An 18,176-nucleotide genomic window follows, 5' to 3' on the forward strand; every position below is an offset into this window, starting at 1 on the left:
AAACATTTCCCAGGTCTCTACCTGAGTTAGCAACTCAGATCTCACCCAAGTCTCCAATTCTAACTCCGAGTTGGAGATATTTGCGAAGGGTCCCGGGGAAGAGGAATTTTAAACTTCATAGGCAATTCCCATTAGATCTGCACTTGAGGACATCTGCAGAGTTCTAATGAACACCTTCAGTCATAGGTTCAGTCCCTGAGACCAGAAAATTTTGGGCATTGTTTTCCTCCATTCTGTACAGAATCTTCTGTCATGTACAATTTATCTATTCAAACAGAAGTTGCTGACATCCTTCCAGATTTCTGTTCAGTGTGCGTGTTCTGGGAGGATTTTGACTTATACTGAACTGTATACTGCATTGTTCTTTAGGATGCTTTTTCATCTCTGGGGAAGTGTCGAGACCACATTTAGTTCTCTTTGTCAATTAATTACATTAACAAACCTTAATAAAATTAATTGCATTATTTAGAGAAACAGGTAGTGGGTATTTGAACACTTATAAATAGGGATAAGGAGTGTTAACACTGAACAAAGTCACTAAGCTCTCTCAGCAAGGAAAGGCTCTGTGTCTTAGTATTGACTTCACCTATTGATGTGGATCCTATTCCCCAGAGCCTGATATCTTTAATCTAATGGTATCTAATTTAGTTATGACAAAATATGTTTTATTTCCTATTGATCTAGAAACTGATGTGGGCCTCTACTCATGCCCCTAACACACCAATGATAAACTTTGACTATTACCACTGTATGAAAGGTGGCAAGGTGGAAAAGTTGCACTCATTGCTAAAACCTCAGCTGCAGGAACACCTAGAGGAATTTGGCTTCTTCACCAGTGGTGAGCATGTACATCATTGGTGAGTCTTGGAGATTTTTGATTTTACTTCCTTATTATCAATGGAATGATGAAACTGTATCATTCATATGCAATTACAGTTGTTTTTTTTCTGCTTAGCTTGCACAGTCCATTCAGTCTGATTAGCTTATGGATGGCACGATGGCACAGTGATTAGCACTGCTGCCTCACAGCGCCAGGGACCCAGGTTCGATTCCCAGCTTGGGGCACTCTCTGTGCGGAGTCTGTACGTTCTCACTGTGTCTGTGTGGATTTCCTCTGGATGCCCTGATTTCCTCCCACAGTCCAAAAGGCATGCTGGTTAGGTGCATTGGCCCATGTTAAATTCTCCCTCAGTGTACCCAAACAGTCGCCAGAGTGTGGATTTTTCACAGTAATTTCATTGCAGTGTTAAGGTAAGCCTACTTGTGATAGTAATAAATAATTTTTAAAAAGAACTGAATATGAAATGTTAAGGAACCATATCCTCAAAGCCTACATTAATACAATGATATGTAATGATGAATACAGGGGTAAGAGGCCTATTGTAATTTAATAGCTTAAGAAATGTAGTCTCTGGGTGATATAACCATTTACTAAAACTAGTTTGACAAGGGCTTGCGGGAGTACTCTGCTAAAGTTTGTGCTGGTCTAGATTGATGAGTTGGGATAAAAGTCTCTATTCTGATAGCTGGAAGGATTTTAAATGTTAGGAGCTTTTGGAAGGTTCAATTTGGTTTCTAGTGGGCTCAGATTATAATACACATAAGAACATAAGAAATAGGAGCAGGAGTAGGCCATCTGGCCCTTTGAGCCTGCCCCGCCATTCAACAAGATCATGGCTGATCTGAAGCGAGTCAGTTTCACTTACCCGCCTGCTCCCCATAACCCCTAATTCCCTTATCGATCAGAAAACTATCTACCCGTGATTTAAACATATTCAACGAGGAAGCCTCCACCACTTCAATGGGCAGAGAATTCCAGAGATTTACTATCCTCTGAGAGAAGAAGTTCCCCCTCAACTCTGTTCTGAACCGGCCCCCCCCTATTTTGAGGCTGTGCCCTCTAGTTCTGGTTTCCCTTCTAAGTGGAAAGAATCTCTCCACCTCTACCCTATCCAGCCCCTTCATTATCTTATATGTCTCTATAAGATCACCCCTCATCCTTCTAAACTCCAACGAGTACAGACCCAATCTGTTTAATCTCTCCTCATAAGCTACACCCCTCAACTCCGGTATCAACCTGGTGAACCTTCTCTGCACTCCCTCCAAAGCCAATATATCCTTTTGCAAATAAGGGGACCAAAACTACACACAGTACTCCAGTTGCGGCCTCACCAGTGCCTTGTACAGTTGCAGCAAGACCTCCCTGCTTTTATATTCTATCCCCCTCGCGATAAAGGCCAACATTCCATTCGCCTTCTTGATCACCTGCTGCACCTGCAGACTGAGTTTTTGCGATTCGTGCACAAGGACCCGCAGGTCCCTCTGCACAGTCGCACGATGTAATTTTTCTCCATACTCCTGTCATTTGCTGTATTTGCAATGTTACTGAGAGAGCCTGTACAGAAGGCTGAGAAATGGAAAAAAATTACAATGGAATGCTTCTGAACTTGATGTTAAAGCTCAATGTTGGAAAACAATGAATATTTGGCGTTAAAGCTCATTGGACTGTCACCACCACAAGGTCTGCCTCCTGAAAGTGCTCCCTCTCCCCACTGACCTCCCCACCAACAACTCACACCCACCCTTGCCACCACCTGACCCACGCCTACCCTCCCAGCATTGACACTCTCACATTTACCTGTTTTGGGGGACTTGGACTCCAGGGACTGCCTCTCATCCCCATCCTTCCCATTGCTGCTTTTGGTGTAACTGGGACCAGCAAGTTGCCACTGATCTGATTGGCCAGCACCTCTCTGAGGCAGGTCTTCCTCCTGAGTGAGGGGCAGATTTCCTGTCTCCAGCCAAATAACACTTCTTGGAGTGTTAAATGACTGCACTGTAGTCAGCATTGGCAGTGATGCATTCTCCATTGACTCTTCAGGCTGAAAAATCCCACCATCCAAAAGAAATCCTGCCCTCATTTCAGACCCAAGACACACTTCCTCAAACTAAATGTGAAATTCAGTCATGTTCTGTCATTCTCGCTTAGATTCCTTTACAATGAGATCATTAATTAATCATCTCATTACATATTAACAGGTCTAAAATAGCCAGGTTAATTCCAAAACATATTGTTCTCAGAAACCGGCTGAATGCACTCTATGAACTCATCCTCCAGGCATCTTTGCCAATTTGAAATGTCCAAACTGTATGAAGATTAAAAGTACCTGTTATTGCAGCACTTTTCTTGTAAGCCGCCACTCTTTGTTTTCCTACAGTGTACTGATTGCCAGAGGGCCCATAAGCTACTTCCACCAGTCACTTCTTTCCCTTGCTATTTCATAGAATCACAGAATCCCTACTGTGCAGAAGGAGGCCATTTGGCCCATTGAGCCTGTAGCGACAACAATCCCAGCAACCCCACGTATTTACCCTGCTAATCCCGCTGGAGGCAATTTAGCATGGCCAATCAATCTAACCCACACATCTCTGGACTGTGGGAGGAAAATGGAGCACCCAGAGGAAACCCACACGGACACGGGGAGAATGTGCAAACTCCACACAGACAGTTGTTACCTGATGCCAGAATTCAACCAGGTTCCCTGGCGCTGTGATGCAGCAGTGCTAACTACAGTGCCATCGTCCATATTTCTTACACGTACCCAAACAGATTTTACATCTTGTTATTCTGAGTCAAGATCATTTCTCATGACTATTTTAATTTGATCCTTTATTAAGAGTGATACCCTAACCCCTTTTCCTTTCTTCCTGTCCTTTCAAATTGTCAAACACCCTTTAATATTCAGGTCCCAACTTTGGTTACTTTATGACCATGTCTCTCTAATAGCTATCATATCATTCACATTTATATCTATTTGTGCTATCAATTCATTCATCTTATTACTGGGCAACATTTAACGGAGGTGACAAGGATCTCACCGATTAGCTTGAGAGAGGGCAGGAGACCCATGCACCTCTTGTAGGGATCTTTGGCCAGAGTATATATCACTCAGGCACTTAACTAGATAACAGCGTGCCTTCCTCATGGAAGAAGTCCAATCAAAGCTGGCAGCTCTGTTGATGGGGAGTGACACTGGGGAGCCGGTATCTTGATGAGGTCCGTGCATGGTGAGCCACCAACACACTGCTGTGTTAATACCAGTAACCATTTAATTTTAAAGCTCTCTCTACAATATTTGTAACACTACTCACTGGAATGAGACAGATAGGGTCTTGATTAATAAGGGGATCGGGGGTTAAGGGGAAAAGGCAGGAGAATGGGGATGAGAAAAGTATCAGCCACTCTGAATGGCAGAGTGGCCTAATTCTGCTCCTATGTCGTATGGTTTTAATGAAGGTCCAGTGAAGGTTGCCCCAGTGGTAAGTTCACAGTACTGGTGCCAGTGCCCCGTGGCTCAAAATTGATTTCTTCCTCTCTCTCTCTCTCTCTTCTCTCTCTCTCTCTCTCTTTCCCCCCCGCCCCCCGGACCAATCTTTGACTCACACATAAGAAATAGGAGCAGGAGTAGACCATCTGGCCCCTCGAGCCTGCTCCACCATTCAATAAGATCATGGCTGATCTTTTTGTGGACTCAGCTCCACTTACCCGCCCACTCACCATAACCCTTAATTCCTTTACTGTTCAAAAATTTATCTATCCTTGCCTTAAAAATATTCAATGAGGGAGCCTCAACTGCTTCACTGGGCAGGGAATTCCACAGATTCACAACCCTTTGTGTGAAGAAGTTCCTCCTCAACTCAGTCCTAAATCTGCTCCCCGTATTTTGAGGCCATGCCTCCTAGTTCTAGTTTCACCCGCCAGTGGAAACAACTTCCCTGCTTCTATCTTATCTATTCCCTTCATAATCTTATAGGTTTCTGTAAGACCTCCCCTCATTCTTCTGAATTCCAATGAGTATAGCCCCAGTCTACTCAGTCTCTCCTCATAAGCCAACCCTCTCAACTCCGGAATCAACCTAGTGAATCTGCTCTGCACCCCCTCCAGTGCCAGTATATCCTTTCTCAAGTAAGGAGACCAAAACTGTACACAGTACTCCAGGTGTGGCCTCACCAGCACCTTATACAACTGCAACATGATCTCACTGTTTTTAAACTCCATCCCTCTAGCGATGAAGGACAAAATTCCATTTGCCTTCTTAATTAACTGTTGCAGCTGCAAACCAACTCCTTGAGATTCATGCACAAGGGCACCCAGGTCCCTCTGCACAGCAGCATGCTGCAATTTTTTATCATTTAAATAATAGTCCATTTTGCTGTTATTCCTACCAAAATGGATGACCTCACATTTACCAACATTGTACTCCATCTGCCAGACCCTCGCCCACTCACTTAGATTATCTATTTAGCTCTCTGATTTTATTTGCCTTTGGCCAATTTGTTTGTGGCTCAGAAACTAATCTAGAGATTATTATTTTTGTATTTTTGCTTTTTAATTTAGTCCCTAGCTGCTCATACTCCCTCAGCAGAATCTTTTTCTGAGTACTACCAATGTCTTTGATACCACAACAATTGGAACCACTCCTCCCACCCCAAGTTCCTCTCTACCCCTGAGGAAAAGTCCTTAACCCTGACACCGGGCAGGCAACACAGCCTGCAGGACACCTGCTCTTGGCTGCAGAGTACAATATCCATTCACATAACTGTACTATTCCCTACAATTACTACATTCTCTTTTACTCCCTCCACTTGAATGGGCTATGCAAGCGCAGAAAAATGGGACTAGCACAACTTTAGTGGTAGTTATTGTCAGTGCAGACTATACGGCTGAAGGGCCTTTTCTGCACTGTATGACTCCTGTGCCATGGTGCTGTGGTTGGCATGCTCAATCTCCCTGCTGTCCCTGCTCTTGTGCACATAGGCTGCAAGATCCCTGAACCTGTCAGACAAGGCTGAGGCTCCTCCAGTGCTACTTTCTGGGTCTCCAAACTTGCCTTATTCATAATCATTGACAGGAGGGTGTGAGTCCAGACTAAATCTGATTTACCTAACTTTAAGGGATGCAATTGCCTCCTGGAACAAAGTTTCCAGATAATTTTTTCCCTCTCTAGTGCAGTGCAGTGATTGAAATTTAGACTGTAGCTCATCAACTCTGTGCTGAAACTTCTCAAGCTGCAGACACCTGCTGCAGATGTGCTTTCTGTGGACCACACTGGTGTCCACCAACTCTCACATGATGCACCTGCAACACATCTGCACTGCCATCTTTATTGTGTTTTGTTTAACTAATTAGCTCTTCAAGTTTAGAAATATAATTCAGTGATAATTTGTGGTTGTATTAAATGGTTTAATTATTTAAGTTATAAATTTATTCCAGTACTAATATCTCCCCATACTGCTTTAAAATATTTCCCCAGTTCAGAGAAAAAAATAAACCAGGAAACTCAGCAACCAGTTGTCTGGACTGGTTGTCTAATTATAGTCTCTGGGCTACAGCTCTCTGGTTCTCGCTGTCCTTCACTCCTTCTATCAGACCATTCCTTGTTCTGTAAAAGACCAGAATAACATGTCTTTCCTCAAGGCACTGACTTCCTCCACTCATCAAATTGCCAAATTCTGTACTCTGTCTCAAAGTACTCTGCTGAACTGGCCTGCATGCAGGAGCAAAATCCTCTGACATTTATGCCAGCTAGAATTCCAAAGACCTGAGTCAGGCCCTGCAGACTATTGAACCAGTTCTAACAAACCACCGGATTAAATCACTGAGTAGCTGTCACCAACCAGCAAGTTATTTATCATTGACTAAGACTAAAAGATGCTACAGGTCAATGTTAAAGTTAAAGTTAGATGTTTTGAATTTTGCAAATGCGGGCTGGTTGAGTAGGATATGTACTCAACCTATTGCAAACAACCGAATGTCTATTATTAGATGTGATTGGGAACACTTGCTGAACAATTCTGAGTGTGCGAATAGCCACACTGGCAACTAATTTAAAAATATCAGTTGAGTTTGTAATGTGGATCTTTTATGTTTGCAAGAAGCAACATGCATTCATATGCAGGAACCTCTTCACTGCAAACAAAAGAGAGTATGTTCAAGCATAGCACTTTTAAAAAGTTATCCAGGAATTTGGGAAGCCCGTTGCATTCTCCATGGTGATGCCTCAGCCAACTGCCAAGCAATCAGCACCTTTTTCTCCTATAGGATAAATTAGACTCCCTATAATGCAGAAAGAGGCACCAACTCTCTGACAGAACACCCCACCCAGACCCAATTTTCCCCCTAACCCCACGTATTTGTCCTGTTAATTTCCCTAACCTACACATCTTGGGTCACTAAGGGACAATTTACCATAGCCAATCCACCTAACCTGCACATCTTTGGACTGTGGGGGAAAAAACTAAAGCACCCAGGGGAAACCAATGCAGACACTGGGAGAATGTGCAAACTCCACACAGTTACCCAACTCTGGAATTGAACTCCGGTCCCTGGCACTGTGGGGCAGCAGTGTTAACCACTGTGCTGCCCCATTGTTGTGTTCTTTGAAATTTGGCATTCTTGCGTTTGTCCTGATGATTGCGAGATGAAAAGCTTCAGCAATTTGCAGGTTCTGTACTACCAAGTGATAATTTTGTTTTTATTCCTAGACAAAGTCAACATTTATTGCTCTTATCAAGTGAGATTGGGATATAGTATTGAGTTTCAATTGCGTTCTTCTCCTTATGTACATTTTTCTGAATGAAGTTAAAAATGTTGACCATATTCCGAGTTCTTGCCATGGTTCTGCATAAGCTCAACATAACTTACCTGCTTTTCAATTCCATCCCTCTGGAAAGGAATTCTATATATGGATTTAGTAAATAATTAGTAAATTTAGCAAATTTATTTATTTAGTAAATAAATCCTTGCACCCAAAATTTGCAGCTTAAGTTTTGGGGCTTCTACAAATGAATGCAATCAGTAGAAGTTCCTAATGGTGATTAATTCACCCTAAAAGGATTGCTAGCTTATTGCATAGGGCCTGCTTATAGCGCAACGTTTGAAAAAGGAGTGCAAACATTTGTGGAAACACAATTTGTGCTTAAAACTCAGCCATCTTCTACAGCATTTATACTGATGTGCACCTAAAAAAACCTAGAACAAAGAACAAAGAACAGTACAGGAAACAGGCCCTTCGGCCCTCCAAGCCTGTGCCGCTCCTTGGTCCAACTAGACCAATCGTTTGTATCCCTCCATTCCCAGGCTGCTCATGTGACTATCCAGGTAAGTCTTAAACGATGTCAGCGTGCCTGCCTGCACCACCCTACTTGGCAGCGCATTCCAGGCCCCCACCACCCTCTGTGTAAAAAACGTCCCTCTGATGTCTGAGTTATACTTCGCCCCTCTCAGCTTGAGCCCGTGACCCCTCGTGATCGTCACCTCCGACCTGGGAAAAAGCTTCCCACTGTTCACCCTATCTATACCCTTCATAATCTTGTATACCTCTATTAGATCTCCCCTCATTCTCCGTCTTTCCAAGGTGAACAACCCCAGTCTACCCAATCTCTCCTCATAGCTAAGACCCTCCATACCAGGCAACATCCTGGTAAACCTTCTCTGCACTCTCTCCAATGCCTCCACGTCCTTCTGGTAGTGCGGCGACCAGAACTGGACGCAGTACTCCAAATGTGGCCTAACCAGCGTTCTATACAGCTGCATCATCAGACTCCAGCTTTTATACTCTATACCCCGTCCTATAAAGGCAAGCATACCATATGCCTTCTTCACCACCTTCTCCACCTGTGTTGCCACCTTCAAGGATTTGTGGACTTGCACACCTAGGTCCCTCTGTGTTTCTATACTCCTGATGACTCTGCCATTTATTGTATAACTCCTCCCTACATTATTTCTTCCAAAATGCATCACTTCGCATTTATCCGGATTAAACTCCATCTGCCACCTCTCCGCCCAATTTTCCAGCCTATCTATATCCTGCTGTATTGCCCGACAATGCTCTTCGCTATCCGCAATTCCAGCCATCTTCGTGTCATCCGCAAACTTGCTGATTACACCAGTTACACCTTCTTCCAAATCATTTATATATATCACAAATAGCAGAGGTCCCAGTACAGAGCCCTGCGGAACACCACTGGTCACAGACCTCCAGCCGGAAAAAGACCCTTCGACCACTACCCTCTGTCTCCTATGGCCAAGCCAGTTCTCCACCCATCTAGCCACTTCTCCTTGTATCCCATGAGCCTTAACCTTCTTAACCAACCTGCCATGTGGGACTTTGTCAAATGCCTTACTGAAATCCATATAGACGACATCCACGGCCCTTCCTTCATCAACCGTTTTTGTCACTTCCTCAAAAAACTCCACCAAATTTGTAAGGCACGACCTCCCTCTTACAAAACCATGCTGTCTGTCACTAATGAGATTGTTCCGTTCTAAATGCACATACATCCTGTCTCTAAGAATCCTCTCCAACAACTTCCCTACCACGGACGTCAAGCTCACCGGCCTATAATTTCCTGGGTTATCCCTGCTACCCTTCTTAAACAACGGGACCACATTCGCTATCCTCCAATCCTCAGGGACCTCACCCGTGTCCAAAGAAGCGACAAAGATTTCCGTCAGAGGCCCAGCAATTTCACCTCTCGTCTCCCTGAGCAGTCGAGGATAGATGCCATCAGGCCCTGGGGCCTGATGAGTAGAAACTCAATTTTGCTATTTCTAACTTAATCTTCACAACTTGGCCAATTATTTAATGTTAGGACATGTGTAAGAAACATATGCTATGTTCATTTTATCACTCGGTTCTCTGGCTGTAGCAGATAAGAATCAAGTTGATACAGGCTTCAGTCTTAGTACAGCAGTTTCCAAATCTCTAGATACCATATCAAAATTTTTCAGATTGTTCAGAAAAGTAAATTTTAGCTGAAAATCCATTGCTACCATAAATTGCAGTGCTACTGACAACGGTTTCTTTCTATATATGATCCTTGGCAACATGCCTCCATCATCTGATGTTAGAGGGCAGTTGTATTTTACAGAAAGTAAAACTCAAACTTCTGCATTAATTATATTTATTCTTTGAAGTTTTCAGACAGGAGTGCTCAGAACAAACTGCCTAGATTGTCTGGATCGGACAAACAGTGTCCAGTCTTACATGGCATTGGAGGTAATCATTTTACTTAATGCAGAAAATTGACTGAGGGAGAGTTTGAGGGGGATATTGTTTTATTATTAGAGAGATTTTATTGTTAAAATACAATGTTTATTGGAACATGGCTATAGAAATAGGCTATGCAACACCTTCAGTCTGTTCCCACCACACAGTCAGATCATGGCTAATCTCTAGCTGAATTCTACCTACCTTTGTTCCATAAACATAAATACCCTTGCCTAACAAAAATCTATCAAAGTAAATTGCCTATTGGAATAACCTCAATGACGTTTTGGCATGAGAGTTCCAGATTCCAGTACTCTGTGTGTGGAAAAGAGCTTCCTGACATCATCCTTAGCAGCCTAGCTAAGAATTCTGGGTTAAAGATATCCTCACCAGTGGAAGTAGGAAAAATAGAGAGAAGCTATCAATTCCTTCATTCGTCTTAAAAATGTCAATTAGATCGCCACTCCATCTTCTATACACCAGAGAATGCTGGCCTGGTAGATGGAACTTGTTCTTATAATTTAAGCCCTTTAGCCCTGGTATCATTCTGGTAAATCTACACCGCACTCTCTCAAAGGTTCTTTCTGGGATGCAGAACTGAAAGCAGAATACTCCAGGTAAAATCTAATCAAAGTTTTATGTAACTTCAGTAATACTTCACCCCTTTGTATTCTGGGCCCTAGAGAAGTGGGATACATTTGATTAGCCTTTTAAATTCGTTTTTGTAGTTGTTCAGATATATATCCAGACAACCAGCATAGATGGACATCCAAGGCAACAAAGGATACTAATGCATGCTAACTGCTTGGAGCTGCTAGCTGAAAAGTCCTCCATTGATGCTAGCTATCTGCCTAATTGTGTTGCGGCTAAGGTGTTACCTACCTTACACTGGGTTTAGTCATTAGTCACAATGCCAAGTCCTCATTCACCAACAGTGCCTCACACTAGGCAGAATTTAATGCCCCACTCTTGGGACTAGGATGTGAGCTGGGAGACTGTCATATAGCACCACCCCCCCCCAGTGATTAATCAGGAGGGGGAATATGGAGGACAGCCTTCATTCCCTACAAGCATTAAGGGCCATCTGCCTAATCTGGGCATACTGTCAGCAATAGCCTGCACACACGTCAAAGGAATCACTTTCACATTCGCCACAATGGCAACCAACTCTTGCTCTGCATCGAGTACCTAGAGGGTTCTCTTAGAGTTGCAGAATGACTCCTCCTGCACCAAACCTTTAATGCGGCAGCAGGAAACCTTCCAACGTGCTCTCTGCCAGCTTCTGCCCAGTAATCTTCCAGACAATTTCCATCTAGGATGCACAGTCTTTAATCACATTGTGAACATTCCTGATATATAGCCAGTCGATAATTTGTCCAGCCATTGAGCAGTAAATTAGTGCTGGTTAACACATTGATCATGTTAATTAGCAGGCAGCATGGATTTTACCCCATTGCGATCAGCATGTACAAGTTAACCATAGACCCTGATTCCCTGACCCTTTCTCCCACAGCAATCAATTACATCTCACTAAAATTGTGAATTTCTGTGAACCTCAAGAAATAGCATGTGCTTGAGGATATCTTGCAACATATTTTTGTACATCTGTGTTTTGTATGTAGCTGCACTCCAACTTTCTACAAAGCAGTCGGGCATAGGTTACATCCAGTTTTCCATGCAATGTATTCCTGGTGCCACCAAGCTAAAGCACTGCATTTTCTGACAGGGGACAGGACAGAAATGATCATTTGATTCATTACCTTGTTGCTTCCTGCCAAGCATAAACGCAACATTGAAAGACAACTGTGTTCTTAGCTGGGAAATAGCTTGTATTCTGTGGGACTAAGAAAATAAACAACTGCCAAAAATTAATAAAAGTTTCAGCTAATGTTCCTTGGCTACTTGAAATACAGCTGTCAGTGTGGCTTTGGAATTATGTTCTTTGTTCTTCATAGGTTTTGTACAGCCAGCTAAAGAGCCTGGGAATGGCCTTCAAGAAGACAGTAGTGGAGCGTTTTGTGGAATTTTACAAGACAATGTGGTCATTGAATGGACATAATTTAAGTAAGATCTTTACAGGGAGTCGCGCACGAGAGGGAAAAACGAAGGTAATATAAATGGAGTGCATTTTAAATATGTGTATTTTTTAAAATAAGGTTGTGTGCAATGTGTTCTCTTCTAGCCATTACAGAGAAAGTCACTTATAAATCCTATTATTTAGATTTCCCATCAATTGTTAAATGCGCTGCCCAGAATGAACTGAGCCAGACAGACCAAAAATAGGTGGGATTGTCCATGACCCCACAACATGTTTCCTATCATAGAATCATAGAAACCCTACAGTGCAGAAAGAGGCCATTTGGCCCATCGAGTCTGCACTGACCACAATCCCACCCAGGCCCTACCCCCATATCCCTACACATTTACCCGCTAATCCCTCTAACCTACGCATCTCAGGACACTAAGGGGCAATTTTAGCATGGCCAGTCAACCTAACCCGCACATCTTTGGACTGTGGGAGGAAACCCATGCAGACACGAGGAGAATGTGCAAACTCCACACCGACAGTGACCCAAGCCGGGAATCGAACCCGGGACCCTGGAGCTGTGAAGCAGCAGTGCTAACCACTGTGCTACCGTGCCACCCAATGGGTGTTCCCATTGTTTGTACTTTCCGTTGCCGGGGAACCCACAGTGGGGGGGTCACTGTTGGTAGGATTGGAAGATCCTGTCAGAAGGAACGGCCGATAATATTTCAGCCAATGTTTCAGGTCTCAAGCCTAGTATATTGGTTTGGGAAGACATTAGCAATTCCACAGTTGATTTCATTATAACCTGGGTTAATTTGATTTGATTTATCATTGTCACATGTACTAGTATACAGTGAAGAGTATTGTTTCTTGCACTATACAGACAGAAGGAAACAGGAGAGTGCAGAATGTAATGTTACAGTCATAGCTACCATGTAGAGAAAGATCAACTTAATGCAAGGTTGGTCTGTTCAAAAGTCTGATGGCAGCAGGGAAGAACCTGTTCTTGAATTGGATGGTACGTGACCTCAGGCTTTTGTATCTTTTTCCCGACGGAAGAAGGTGGAAAAGAGAATGACTGGAGTGCGTGGGGTCCTTAATTATGCTGGCTGCGTTGCTGAGGCAGTGGGAAGTGTAGACGGAGTCAATGGATGGGAGGCTGGTTTGCGTGATGGATTCACGACCTTTTGTAGTTCCTTGTGGTTTTGGGCAGAGCAGGAGCCATACCAAGGTTAAAATATTAGCCAGGTCCCTACTCGTGCTCATTATCCAATGAGTCTTGCTGAAAAGTGTGTACATTTACATAGCTGGTGAAATCGAATTGGAACAAAGGAACACTGGTCTACTCCATTCCTATTCTTTTTTCAGCCCCTCCTGCCTGCTCTGCCATTCAACTAGATTATGGTTCATCTTCTTCCCCAATGCCATTTTCCTGCACAATCCCCATATCCCTTGATGTCTTTACTATCTACAAATCTATTAATCTCTGTCTTGAGTACTCAATAACTGAGCCCTCTGCGATAGGGAATTCCAAAGATTCACCTACCTCTGAGTGAAGAAATTCCTCCTCACCTCAGTCCAAAATGGCCCACCTGAGGTTGTGTCCCCTGGTTCTAGGTTTGTAACCCCCCGCTCATCCCACCCCACCGCCAGGGGGAACATCCTTCCTATATCTACCTTGTTGAGCCTAAACATTTCAATGGACTCACCTCTCAGACTTTTATTTTGTTGTTCACGGGATGTGGGTGCTGCTGGCTGGGCCAGCATTTGCTGCTTATCCCTAACAGCCCTCCATTTCAGAGGGGCATTTGAGAGTCAACAATATTGCATGGAGGCCAAACCAGGTAAGGATGGCAGATTTCCTTCCCGAAAGGGCATGAGTGAACCAGATGAGCTTTTCCAACAATCGACAATGGTTTCATGGTCAACAGTAGATTCTTAATTCTGGATTTTCTTTTATTGAATTCAAATTCCACCATCTGCTGTGGCAGGATTCAAACCCAGGTCCCCAGAACATTAGCTGAGTTTCTGGATTAATGGTCTAGCGATAATACCACAAGGCCATCGCCTCCCCGCCAAATTCAGAACGTGTAGGCCCAGTTTCCTCAATTCTTCCTCATAGGACAATCCCACTGCCCCAAGACTCAGTCTGATGAACTTTCATTGCTCTCTGTGTATGGCAAATATACCTTTCCTTGGGTAAAGTGACCAAAACTGCATACACAACTCCAACTGCAGTCTCACCAGGAGTCTATACAATTGCAGCCAAATTCCTATACACAAACCCTCTTGTAACAAAAGCTAACGTACCATTTGCCTTCCTAATTACTTGCTGCACCTGCTTGTTAGCTTTCAGTGAATTATGAATAAGAACACCCAGGGTCTCTTTGAACACCAACACTTTCCAATCTCTCTCTCATAGAATCATAGAAACCCTACAGTACAGAAAGAGGCCATTCGGCCCATCGAGTCTGCACCGACCACAATACCACCCAGACCCTACCTCCATATCCCTACATATTTTACCCACTAATCCCTCTAATCTACACATCCCAGGACACTAAGGGCAATTTTAGCATGGCCAATCAACCTAACCCGCACATCTTTGGACTGTGGGAGGAAACCGGAGCACCCGGAAGAAACCCACGCAGACACGAGGAGAATGTGCAAACTCCACAGACAGTGACCCAAGCCGGGAATCGAACCCAGGTCCCTGGAGCTGTGAAGCAGCAGTGCTAACCACTGTGCTACCGTGCCGCCCCTCTCTGCATTTCTGTTTTTCCTTCACTACACATTTGTCCACATTATATTCCATCTGTCATGTTCTTGCTCACTCACTTACTGTCCAAATCTCCTTGAAACTTCTTTGAAACCTCTTTGCATTCCCCTCACAGCTCACATTCCCACCTAGTTTTGTTTTACTGGTAAACCTGGAAATATTACATTTGGTCCCCGCATCCAAATCATTGATATAGATTTTGTATAGCTTGGACCCAAGTACTGATCCTCGTGGTACTCCATTACAGGCAACCTGCAAACCTGAGAATTACTCTTTCATTCCTACTGTTTTCTCTCCATTAACCAATTCTCAATCCATGCTAATATATTATGTGGGAAGGCAATGACCGAGTGGTATTATTGCTGGACTATTAATCCAGAAACTCAGCTAATGTTCTGGGGACCCAGGTTCGAATCCCGCCACGGAAAATGGTGGAATTCGAAGTCAATAAAAAGTGTCTGGAATTAAGAATCCACTGATGACCATGAAACCATTGTCGATTGTCGGAAAAACCCATCTGGTTCACTAATGTCTTTTTAGGGAAGGAAATCTGCCGTCCTTAAATGTTTTGGCCTACATGTGTTCATAAGAGAGACTCCAGAGCCACAGCAATATGGTTGACTCTCCACTGCCCTCGGGCAACTAGGGATGGGCAATAAATCCTGGCCAGCCAGGGACGCCCATGTCCCATAAATGAATATTAGCCCCAATCTCCACGTGCTCTAATTTTGTTTATCAAAAGTCTTCTGAAAATCCAAATACATATAAGGGGGCACGGTAGCACAGTGGTTAGCACTGCTGCTTCACAGCTCCAGGGACCTGGGTTCGATTCCCGGCTTGGGTCACTGTCTGTGTGGTGTTTGCACATTCTCCTCGTGTCTGCGTGGGTTTCCTCCGGGTGCTCCGGTTTCCTCCCACAGTCCAAAGATGTGCGGGTTAGGTTGATTGGCCAGGTTAAAAATTGCCCCTTAGAGTCCTGAGATGCGTAGGTTAGAGGGATTAGCAGGTAAATATGTGGGGGTAGGGCCTGGGTGGGATTGTGGTCGGTGCAGACTCGATGGGCCGAATGGCCTCCTTCTGCACTGTAGGGTTTCTATGATTCTCTGATCATATACACCATTATCTAATCAGCTAGTTACATCCTCAAAAAGCTCCAACAGGTTTGTCAAACATGTTTTTCCTTTCATAATCTATGTTGACTCTGCTGAATCCTACCATTATTTTCGAAGTGTCCTGTTATCACACCCTTTATAATGGATTCCAGCATTTTCGCTACAACTGACGTATGGCTAACAGGTCTGTGGCTCCCTGTTTTCTTTCTCCCCGATTTCTTAAATAGTGGGGTTACATTTGTCACCTTCCAATTTGTTCCAGTTTATAGAATTTTGAAAGATGATCACCAATGCATCCACTATCTCTACATCCACCTCTTTTTAACACTTTGAGGTGTAGATCATCAGGTCCAGGGAATTTATCAACTTTCAATCCCACCAGCAAAGTAATGGAAGGTTTTGTCAACAGTACTATCAAGTGGCACCTACAAAATAGTAACCTGGTCACTGACATTCAGTTTGGGTTCCACCACGGCGACATAGCTCCTGACTTCATTACAGCCTTGGTCCAAAAATGTACAAAAGAGTAGAAGACAAGAGGGTGAGGTAAAAGTAACTGCCATGACACCAAAACTGTATTTGACCAAGTATGGCATAAAATAGTCTAGAAAAACTGGAGTCAATGGGAATCGGGAAGAAATTCTCCACTGATTGGAGTCATATCTTGCACAAAGGAAGATGATTGTGATGATTGGAGGTCAATCATCTCAGCTCCAGGGCATATGCAGGAGTTCTTTCAGGGTAGTGTCCTCGACCCAGCCATCTTCAGCAACTTCATTAATGACCTTCCCCTTACCCGCATCATAAGGTCAGGAATGGGAATGTTCAGCACCATTCCTGACTCATCAGATACTGAAACAGACTGTGCCCATATGCAGCCAAACCTGGACAATATTCAGGTTGGGAGTGGCAAGGAGCATTCCCGCCTCAAAAATGGCAGGCAATGGCCATTTCCAACAAGGGAGAATCTAACCATTTTTTAGTGGTATCACCATCACTGAATCCCTCACTATCAACATCCTGGATTACTATTGACCAGATACCGAACTGGACCAGTCATATAAATACTGTAGCCCGAAGAATAGGTCAGAGGCTGGGAATTCTGCAGAATAACTCATCGTCTGACTCACCAAAGCCTATTCACCTTCAACAACACACAACTTGCACGTGTGAGGCACTTGAAAACTCGACACTGCAGGTCAAATTAGCTCACTTGATTGCTGATGACCCCCCCTCCCCCCACTCCCGTACCATCTTCAACATTCACTTCCTCCAACAGCAATGAACAATGGCAACAGTGTGTACCATCTACAAGAGGCACTGCAGCAAATCACTATCCTCCTTTGACAGCACCTCCCAAACCTGTGACCTCTACCACCTGGGTGGACAAAGGCAGCAGATATATGGAAATACCACCAGCTTCAAGTCCCCGTCCAAGCCACACACTATCCTGACTTAAAACTACATCACTGTTTCTTCAATGCCGCTGGGTTAAAATTCTGGAACTCCCTTCCAAACAGCACTCTGGGTGTTTCAATTCGGGATGGGCGATAAACGCTGATCTAGCAGCGCCACCTGCTGCGCATGAATGAATATTAAAAACATCTACAGTATTACTTTTGTACTAATTCTAATTTCTTTCAGTTTCTCATTCTCACTAGTCTCTTGGTTCTCTAGTATTCCTGGGAGAATTATTCTGTGAAGAGTTTAGTTTAGTTGCCATTTGCTTATTGCCCATCATAAATTCTCCCATCTCTGTAATGGGCATACATTTATTTGTCTTTATAAATCTTTTACTTTTTAAACATTTATAGAAGTTTTTAAAGTCTGTTTTATGTTTCCCTTCCCTTATGATTACTTTCATATCTATTTTCTCTTTCTAGGCCATGCTTTCCTGAATTCTAAATGTTCCCAATCCTCAGGGGTTCCGGCTACTTTATATGGCTCTTTCTTTGATCTTTTACAATATTTAACTTCTCTTGTTAGCCATTATTGGATAACATTTCTTGCTTGGTTTTTGTGCATTAAAGGAATGCAGATTGGTTATAACCAATGTATGTTAATTTTTAAAATGCTAGCTATTGCCTGTCTACCATCATATATTTGAATGTACTTGCCCAATTCGACCCTTCATCATTTCCTTTGTGAACTATAATATTATGGTCACATTTCCTCCGAGGCTCCTTTACAATGAGATGATTAAT

The 18,176-nt window shown here is 43.5% G+C and overlaps 1 protein-coding gene across 1 annotated transcript in view; it reads left to right on the forward strand.

The window, feature by feature from the left end:
- LOC144504829 (synaptojanin-2-like) overlaps positions 1-18,176 on the forward strand; it is a 249,212-nt gene that overhangs the window by 126,435 nt on the left and 104,601 nt on the right. The window contains exons 8-10 of the mRNA XM_078230581.1: positions 685-857; positions 9,980-10,061; positions 12,008-12,160. Coding sequence (XP_078086707.1) covers positions 685-857; positions 9,980-10,061; positions 12,008-12,160 — 408 coding nt within the window. The remainder of the gene's footprint in view (positions 1-684; positions 858-9,979; positions 10,062-12,007; positions 12,161-18,176) is intronic.

The sequence above is a fragment of the Mustelus asterias genome, chromosome 15, assembly GCF_964213995.1.
Source record: "Mustelus asterias chromosome 15, sMusAst1.hap1.1, whole genome shotgun sequence".
NCBI lineage: Eukaryota > Metazoa > Chordata > Chondrichthyes > Carcharhiniformes > Triakidae > Mustelus > Mustelus asterias.